The sequence below is a fragment of the Pelecanus crispus genome, chromosome 1, assembly GCF_030463565.1.
Source record: "Pelecanus crispus isolate bPelCri1 chromosome 1, bPelCri1.pri, whole genome shotgun sequence".
In the NCBI taxonomy this organism is placed as follows: Eukaryota; Metazoa; Chordata; class Aves; order Pelecaniformes; family Pelecanidae; genus Pelecanus; species Pelecanus crispus.
Genome location: NC_134643.1, coordinates 128185770 through 128195392, shown reverse-complemented (window position 1 = coordinate 128195392; position 9623 = coordinate 128185770). Strand labels below are relative to the sequence as shown.

The 9623-nt window shown below is 47.0% G+C and overlaps 1 protein-coding gene across 1 annotated transcript; it reads left to right on the top strand.

Annotated features, from left to right (window-relative positions):
- The first annotated feature begins 730 nt into the window (after positions 1 to 730).
- ICOSLG (inducible T cell costimulator ligand) lies at positions 731 to 8715 on the top strand. The gene is made up of 6 exons (XM_075714337.1): positions 731 to 744; positions 4106 to 4146; positions 4624 to 4986; positions 5482 to 5766; positions 7341 to 7517; positions 8669 to 8715. Exons 1-6 carry the CDS (start codon positions 731 to 733, stop codon positions 8713 to 8715), a joined length of 927 nt encoding a protein of 308 aa, XP_075570452.1.
- Positions 8716 to 9623: the final 908 nt, after the last annotated feature.

Here is a 9623-nt window from a genome sequence, read left to right as displayed (position 1 = left end):
TGCGCCTTCAGGTGCGGTCGTGCGTCATGTCAAATCACGTTTAGCGTTATTTACTAATTACGCAATGGTAAACCTAACGTCTTCGGAAACGCAACTCAACGAGAGAGCCCCTGGTTCACTGGCAGGCCGTGCAAAGGCCCGCGCCCGCAGCCGGACTGCGGCACGGTGCCCGCTCCATCGCGCGGGCCGCTCTCCGCCGCCTCGCGGGACCGGCGGGATGCTGCTCTCGCCCCGCTACCGCAAAAACCGGTGCCCAGCCCTGGCTCCCCAGGGCCTCCCCAGCAGCGCCCAGAGCCGGCGGTGAGGGGCTCCCCGCCCGACGGGGCACACAGGCGACCTCCCCGCGGGGGGCGACGGCTTGGCGGGGGTCGGGAGGCCCTGCCAAGCGGGCCCGGCCAGCCTTTGGGAAGGGGACAGCGGGGACGGGCGGGCGCCCGAGGCCCTCCGGGCCGGGGCCGGGGCCGGGCTCTCTCGGACCGCGGCGGCCGGCGTGCGGGGCCGAAGCGGGAGCGGGGCCGGCCCTCAAGCGCCGGGGAGGGCTTTGCCGGCGGGTCCGGGTGCCGGTCGCAAGGCGTCCCGGTAGCAGGGCTGGCCGCGCACGGAAGGCGGAAATCCCCGGCGGGAGGAGGCGTGGGAGGGAAAGGGGAATGGCCTAAATCGGGCAGCCGTCGGCTCGGCGCGGCACGGCACGGCACGGCTGGGGCAATCATCCGCCTCCCGCACCGCTGCGATGGAGCTGCGAGGGTGAGTGGCGGCCCGGGGGGGGGGGGGAGGGGGGAGCTGCCGCCCCTCCTGCGGGTGGCTGGGGCACGGGGGGCACCAGCCGGCTGTGTGCCGGGGTGCTCGCTCGGGGGCAGAGGGGTACACACACCCCCCTCAGAAAAAAAAAAAAAAAAAAAACCTAGTTCCGTTGCAATGCAGCGGGCAGTAAAAGCGCTGGCGGGGGTGGGCTTCTTAAAGGGGGAGCGGGGCGAGGCGGTGCACGGGGTCCCTGCCGACCCCCGCACCGGGGGCAGCGGCGTTAACCGTGCCCGGCAGCGGCTCCGGGGCTGCTGGCGGGGCGGGCGGCTCTCCCGGGCGCCCGTAGCCGCGGGGCAGGCGGGTTTGGCAGGGCACCCTCGGCGGCCAGGGCGCACCTCCATGGCCGGGCAGCCCAGGCAGAGCACCGCCCCCCCCCACGGCTGTAGTCTGCGAGGTACCCCGTCGAGGACTGCAGGCAATTAATTGACATTTTAAGGAGCCTTTTGGCCCGAATGTGAATGATGGGAGAAGGCAAGCAGGCCCACCCGGGTTTGTCGCCTTACGGTAGGCGTTAGAAAAGCTTCACGGATAACTTATTTAAGGCACCTGCTGATGCGAGAAGAGCGATGTCGCTACAAGGTGAGGGGATAAAGCAAATCTTACCAGTGGAGCTAAATGCCCCGAAGTTCTTATTGCAAGCACCGGGACGTCTTTTGTCTGGCTAGTCTGTGCCCGAACAGCAACATCCCACGACTCTAAAATAAGTAGTGCATGAAAAAGTGGAGATGCTCATAGGAAGAATAATCTCATCAAACAAGAATGTATAAAATAGGATGTGCAACTTTCTCCCGTTTCACGTGACATTTTAAAAAACGTATAGAAGGGCAAGGTGTGGGAAAGAGTTGAAAAAGGAAAAAAAAGTATTTTATAACAAATAAACAAAGGAGAGAGAGAACCTAAGAAACTAATGCAGTTGCACCTGCACTTAGTGGAGCTCGCTGCCGGTGCGATGGACACAGGAGCTGAGTGTATGTATGGGGCAAAGGGAGGTTTCTCTGCAGGCGAGAGCATTTCTCCCTTTTTCCAACAGGAGCTTGGCATTAAAGCTATTCCAGGGGAACATGATGGGCTGACACTGCCCCCACACTACCACAGGTGCAACCTCCTCCAAGTAGGAGGATGAGCATCTCTAGATCTGTCCAATCTTAACTGTGACATCATTTATTAAAACAAGAAATCAAGACGTGCTTTGTATACATACATTAAAGAATCAGTTCTGGCTGATTAGCTAAATGGTTTTTGGCATCAGCCATCACCCCCTGCGGGGAGGTTGCCTGCCACGGGAAATTCCCTGAGAAGTCCCATAAAGATCAGTCAATTGTTGTTCTCCATTTAATTCAAATGACTGACTATATCCATCAATTCTAACTTGGGCGGGGAACAATAAAACAAACACAGACACAGGATTAAGAACAATTAAGAACTACGTTAAGGTGAGTTTGTCGAGTCAGACCTCTACAAGCCTGGCACAGAAGGGATGGCTCCTGCACAGCATACAACAAATACAATACAAGACCACGTGCAAAAGCCACCAAAAGTCACTGCCAGAGACAGAACAGAGCAGAGCTGCCTCCCTGGAGGGTTTAGGTAGGCATACTTGGGAGACTTACTTTAGGGCTGATTGCGGATTTACTAAAATAAGTACTAGAGAGGAATGTTCCACACTGGGCATCCACTTGCGCTTTTGAAACCGCGTCTGTGAAACCATTTCAAAGGATGCAGAAAAGGAAAAGAAAGTGTTTTCTTCATGTAAAAGTAATACAGTTCAGACTGACTCTTCCCTAAACTTTCCCCATCTCATTCTCTGGAGATGGGGCTTCAAGTGGAGGTAGATTTTGTGTCAGGAATGTCCTCTGCTTTCTCCACGGGAAGCCAAATACGTTTGGGAAGATCATAATTTTCCTGGGGGCAGGTGGGAGTTAGAGACCCTCCTCCACAGCAGAGAAGACCCAAGTTGTGCCCAGGCAGCAGGCAGGAGTAAAGCTGGGCAGAAGCGGTGCTGTGCCTGCGAGGTGGTGGATGAATCCTGATGCTCGGCTGGACAAAGGGGCAGGAGCTGTGGGGAAAGGGCAGGAGGCCAGGAAGAGAGAGGGGATGGTGTAAAGCACAGCTGATGGGGAAAAGCAAGGTGAGAACTGACTGCTGGGGGAGTAGGCTTAGGTCAGGCAGGGCAGGGTTTGTTTGGAGGGAAGAAGGTGAGCAGCCTGGGTGGGAGACCCTGGAGCTCTCTCCTGGGTGGACGTGGGCTGCTGGGGGCAGCTCTCCCCATTGCCCCAGCCCTTGGCTCAGTGTTGGACCTGGCTGAGGGTTGAGAACAACTGGGGAAGGGAACCAGCTGCACCCAGGCGGTGTGGCCCCACAGTCCCGCTTGCTTGCAAGAGCAAGCTGGGGAAGATGGGGATGAGCGGGTGCTCATGTCCCTCTGCCCATCGGCTCAGCTTTGCAACCTGACTGCACCCGGGGCCAATATCAAGGTGGGCAACTGCAGCCACACAGCTCCCGTTCCAAAACCTTTCCAGTGTCTACCTTTCCTTTCCCAAAGCGGTCTGGAGGAAGGAGAGCACAATGTGTAGCTAAGCATGGTGGTGAAAGGCTATTTTAAAGTAACTCTTAGGAAAGTGCTGCACATTTATCTTAAAGCCCTATGCGATAAGAGTTAAATCACCTGGACTTTATAGATAGGTTAAACTGGGTTTTCCGATAGCATCCAGCAGGTGTAACTCCCTTCGGAAACTCCTGCATAATTTGCCCTCCAGGGTAATCAAACACACCAAATTCTTTCCAGCAAAACCTTTGCACAGCTCCCTGCTATCAGCACGTTTCCTGTTTACACATTTTTACTGAATACACAAAACGGTGGGCAGCATGGTCAGCTGCTTGTCATCCTTTAACCAGATAAAACCATAACTCATTGAGTTTCAGGAAAACAGTGGGATGCAGGGCTTTAACCTGGGTTTAGGCCTGTGCAGCCATGCTCCTTCCCAGTGATCCAGATATCTTCCAGTGCTTATTTGTCCAGTAAGTCTATACGGTTAGTTTTTTCACGAGAAAGACAGGCACAACACCAGCTTCATGCCTTCTGCTCTGATTCCAATATTAGTGCATGTTACTGCTATTCATGGCCTTGGCCACCCACCCACAGAGTTATGTCGTTTAAACAGAGGTTTTGCAGCTGTCAAAAATGCAAATACTTGATGGGACATTACATAGTAGTAGTACCTAATTTTCTTACTTCTGCTACTATACAAACAACAGAGATGCTAAAGTCTGTCTTGTAACACTCTTGTTTGCTTTTTTATTTTAGCTATGGATTTCTGTTACTTCTCCTTCATATCCTGAGAGCTGGTAAGTTCAGAACACTTCAGTTAAAAATGAAGCTGTCCCTCCCTTAACGTGTTTGACCAAATACACAGAGTATTTGTAATATGTACAATATAAACATCTGCATATTTTCAGCAAGAATTCCTCAGTGTGACATGCATCAGAGAAAGAAGAAAAAATCAGTTTCTATCAGTTTCAGTAAGAAGAATAGCAAAGGACCTTACGGATGCTCTTGCTTAGATTGCTCTGCTTGCTTTACAGATATCCCTGTGTGTTTATCTCTGCCTACAAAAGGCCTTAGAAGTGGGGTAATAAGGGTTGTTGATAAGCAGTTCTAATATGCCTGGATAGCATTATGACTAGAATTATACATCACTGTATCAAGTACCCAATATTAGTAAATCTTTTACTACAGTTCCATGTGGAAGAATACACTTGAAAAGAATGACATTTTTTCCACATAACCTCCCTTTTTTTCCTCTCTCTCTTTTAATCCTGCAGTTATTGCACTGGAGGAGAGGATTATCGTCAGTAAACTTGGAGACAATGCTACGCTGAGTTGCATTTATCGAGGAAAAGAATTGCACTTAAACAGTCTGCGGGTATATTGGCAAATAGCCGATGATCAAGAAGAGTGTTCAGTTGTACATGCACTGATTTCTGGTCAAGACAACGAAAGTGAACAGTGTATTCACTTTAAAAACAGGACTCAGTTATTCTGGGATAGATTGGAAAATGGCGATTTTTCTCTGCTACTACTAAACGTCAGCCAGAGTGATGAACGTACGTACAAATGTGTAGTACTGCAGAAAACTGAATATACCAAAGTGATTCACCAGGCAGAAGTGGTTCTCAGTTTAGCAGGTAAGAACTTGTATCACTTGCACATATTTGCCCAAATTCTCATTCCAGCTTTTCAAATTCATGCCATTTCAATATTACATTTAAGTATACCCTTAACTTTGAAACATACTTCAGCCCTTTGCTAAAATGAAGTCTGCTTAATTTAAATGTTACAGATAGGGAATCTAAACCTGGGAGAGTACCCATAACAGCTGTTTATCCAGCATAGGTTTTTTTCTTTGTCTTGGTTTTCATTAATATAAGGGCTCTTGAACATGACTGGGTGACAGCAGTTTAAGAAGTTGCTTTCTTCCTTTGGGTTTGGCTTCAGCCTTCTGCCCTTCCAGTAATTCTGTCGGCGCTCTGGCTTACATACCAAAACTGCAGGTGTTTCCCTTTCAAGTCATGAAGGTCGTGTGAAACCCAGAACTTCTGCTTCAGAACGCATATCAAAATTTTGTCTTTTCAATACTTTTCAACATGCCGATGACTATTTCTTTTTCTCTTGCTCTCCAGCTAGTTATAGCCAACCAATACTCAGTGGACCGATAAGAAACAGTGACAGTACTGGAGAGGAGGTGACTTTCAGCTGCAGGTCTGGCAATGGATACCCAGAGCCCAATGTTTATTGGGTGAATAAAACGGACAACAGCCACCTGCCTCCATCAGAGCTAAAGATCACCCCCCACACCGATGGCACTTACAGCATTTTTAGCACACTGAAGGTTAAAGCCACTTCTAACATGCAAATAGAGTGCTCCATAGAAAATAAAATACTGCAGGAAAATCTGTCAGCCAACTGTAAGTCCCTTCATGATACTTTATGTTTTCTAGATAGCAGATTGTCAGCCAGTGCATCTCTGTCTGTAGATACGCACTAACGAGGGGTATGCATTAATTCAGTAGTTCCCAAAAGTGCCGAGCAGAGCACAGTTTTTGTTTCAAGCTAGTTAAGCTTAGCCATGGACTTTATGTTTACTTCTGACTTCTTCCACACCGAAGCGAACACCCCATCAAGCGTGTTATGACAATAGCACTGAGAAGCTCTTGCGTCCGAGGCAGTCACTGGATTTACCCTTCGGTTGCTTGGGTGCATGATGACTTGGAGAGTCACGTTATTTTTCAGGGGGCACCATACAGTAGATCCACGATTCCTGAACCCCTACCGGGCTGCTTTGCGGCACTCACATTTGCGTTTTACTCTGCCTCGTTTCAAAGTTCTGTTTTCAGTCTCCAAAACTCAGTTTAACACAGTGCACTCTTTAATGTAGGCCTGTACCAAACAGGTAATATTAGCCCAGTAGAACAATACACCTAGTAGCACAAGTAAGAGAAGGTATTTATTGCCGATATGAGTGATCAATAGTAAAAACAAGTATTTAGCCACTCAACCCTTCACAAAAACAGAAAGCTATTTAAAAAAAAAAAAAAGCGCTATAGTAACAATAGTGAATTTCATGATTTCCAAGCAGCTGTGCAGAGAAGCTATCTGGAGTGGGAGAGCTTATCTGGAGGTGGCTGTTCAGTCTTGTTGCTGTTCCTGGTCCTGCCTCTGACCACACCTTTCTCTCGCAGGTTTCTGCACTCTGGTGCAAAGAGGTTTGGTTGCTTGCATAACTGTAGCTAGATACCCACAGTTAATATACCTGAACACACCAAGGAACCACATACTCTGGACTTGACACTCATCCCACAAACATAGCCAGGGGATATATATTAAACTGTTTCCAGGAACAAAAACTGTGTGCTCAAAATTGCACAGTACAGTGTTTGTATAGCATACCTTTGCTGTCATCACAGATTAAAGGAAAACTAAGTAACCTTGTTGTTAGTTTCCTAATAGTATTCTGCCATTGTATTCTGAGGGAAAAGACCTTCATCTTATTTTTTTTTTGTTGGTTTCTAAAAGCATTACCACACTTGAAAGAGAAAGAGATGGGATTTTAAACCTTCAGTTTTCAGCAATCAGTAGAAGTTTGTCACTAACTTCAGGGAAATGGGTTTCCACCCACCTTTCTGAATACCATCAGATTTATGTTGTAGATTCCATATAGATTTATTTTCAACTGAGTCTAGATACAAGCTCAAACACACAGTCTCCCAAAGCTGGCAGGAAAGAAGAACAAAAAGGAAGAAAGAAGGGTACATGCAGTATGATGACAGGGAGGAGTAAACTGGCATTGTGTTATTGGACAGTATAAGCTGGAGATGTGCCTTGCTCAGAAGGAATACCACCAGAATCAGAGTGATATGAATAGCACAAATATTTAGTCCTTCAGAATCTTTTTGTGCTTGTAAAATGTGGTCAAAATATTTGCCTGGTATGAAATGTGAAAATTTACACCTTATTATTTCCTTTTCCTATTTTGTTCTAGACACACAGCAGAAGCAAAGCAATGGTGCTAGCCCAGAAAGTCACAAAAACCCGGAAAAAAATAGACGAGGTGCTCAAGCAGCTGGCATAGTTTCCGTTGTCATTCTGATAGGTCTTCTAGCTGTTTTAATCTGCTGGCTGTGGAGACGGAGATCCTCTAAACCAGCGTCCTACACAGGTAATGAGGACCTTCATTTGCATGACCTAGTCTGAAGAATTCTTTTTAATTTGCTAAAATATTTAATGTCATCCAGCACATTGCTAGAAGGTATGAATAAATTCTCTGCACACAACAGCAGGAAATCATGCTGTTATCAAAACCCTGGGGTTCCCTGGGGAGGCCATACAGTGCCCCAGAACATGTTATTCTTTACGTTTTTCTGCTAATCCATCTGAGCCTCACAGGAGTTAACTGCTGGATGTGAGAGTAACTCAGAGTTTGTGCCTGTTCAGGCCATAGTTTCTGGGCTGTGATCCCTGCAGACTGTTTCTGGACAAATGGAGGGCATGCTCCTCCATGGAACAAGACTGGGGTCAGTAGCTGTCTCTGCTTAGCACAATCCAAAGCAGAAATCAGAGGATAAATCAATCCTGAGAGCTTCAGAATCACTGGCTGGGCAATTAAGGGTTCAAGATCCCACTGAGATCAAGCAGCTTTCTATAAGTTAGAAATAAAGCGTGTCTCACTGTCACTCCATGTTGTACATGCTTGTTTTCCTTGTACATCCTTGTATACATCCTTGTATTGCTGCATTTGCCCACATGCAGGACTCTTCAGTGCTTGGCAAGACAGAACAGAAGGTAGCTCTAAAAGACAGTTTGTGAACCAGACTCAGTCTGCTGATGTATCAGAGTACTTCTGTAGGCCACCTTAGCACAAGAGCTAACATCTAAGAAAAGGGAGCAGGGGCAACCACACTTTTTATGGACAAGGACAAACCACATTTTCAATCCATGCCCTCTTCCTCATGGCTAGCAAGCCCAGGTGCTTCAGAAAAGAGCACGAGAAAGCAGGGTAGTGATCTTGCTCAGCATCTGCAGCAGCTGTGCTAGGAGCCATGTCCTTCCTTCAGAAACAACCCAGAAGTGGTGCAGGACTCTGTCCCAAAACATGGAGCAGGGCTGTTGCTTCAAACCCAAAATCTATCCTTGCTGAAATGAGAACCTGAATTGTAAGCAAATAGAGTATGGACTGCATTTTGCTATCCAAAGAGCATTTAGCACATCGAACCCTCAACTTTGGTCGATGTTGCTTAATATTAATCCTGTTTGGCTAAAGACTATAGTTATCTATCCTACATACTTAAAACAGTGCATTTGTTTCAACAGATGTCCAACCAAATGAAGACAGAGGGGAACTCAACTGTAAGTATTAAAAATATGTTACTGTATTTGTCTCAAGAGTGACTTAACTTCGTACCTTCAGTACTCAAGTTCAGCACAAAGCCTTTGGATTAGACTTGCTGGATGTTACAAACTCAAGCATGTAAAGCTGTAGCCCTACTTCTTGTCTCAGCCCTTTCCTTGAGCTCTGTAAGCATTGCCAAAGGCAGCCTGAGAGTCTCGGTTCCCAGAAGTTCCTTCAACAGCTGAGGCCAAAGGACATGACAAATTGATAGTGGACACAGAGTGTACAGGCTGAAGCCACCCTCCCCTCCTGTCCTACAGCTGTGCTGAAGCTACTATTGCCATCAAGATGGGTGGATTATGCTATAAGCCAGGCAGAGCCAAACTTGGAAAGTCTGTTTTAAATGCTGATTTTTCAAGTCTGGACAACACTGACCATTTATCACTTCATATCATGTCAGTGCCCATCACCAAATGGTTGTTCTGTGCCTTTTTAGGCACCATATCCTAGGAAATCTTTAGCTGGGATACAGGAACATCATATGCCTCATGTCTATGACCCTAAGCATATATACACCCAATTCTAAAAGTACTAAGCACACTCCTTTGCTAGAGAAAAAAAATATGCAGTTTAGACCTTCAACGTGTTCCTATTTTTATAAGCAAGAATACAGTATTGCAGGCCAGCTAGTTTACAAATTCATTTATCATTTATAGTGATAAATAAAAACAGGGCAAAAAAATCTGAGACAAATTTGGAAAAACAAACTCAACACAGGGGACTTGCGAGAGTACAGAGAGGAGGAAATATCTGCCTATTTTATATTTCATTTGGTAGTTTCTACTGAAACAAATGACTCTTGTCTGGTTGTGTAGGCAGAAAATATTGTGGTTCCACCAAAACTGTAATAGTGAAAGCATGGTTTGCCCTAGCAGA

Bases quoted from the DNA above. Each gene is read 5' to 3' on its own strand.
- ICOSLG (XM_075714337.1), top strand. The intron at 4,987-5,481 runs GTAAGAACTTGT...CTTGCTCTCCAG, and splicing joins AGTGGTTCTCAGTTTAGCAG to CTAGTTATAGCCAACCAATA. The intron at 5,767-7,340 runs GTAAGTCCCTTC...ATTTTGTTCTAG, and splicing joins GGAAAATCTGTCAGCCAACT to ACACACAGCAGAAGCAAAGC.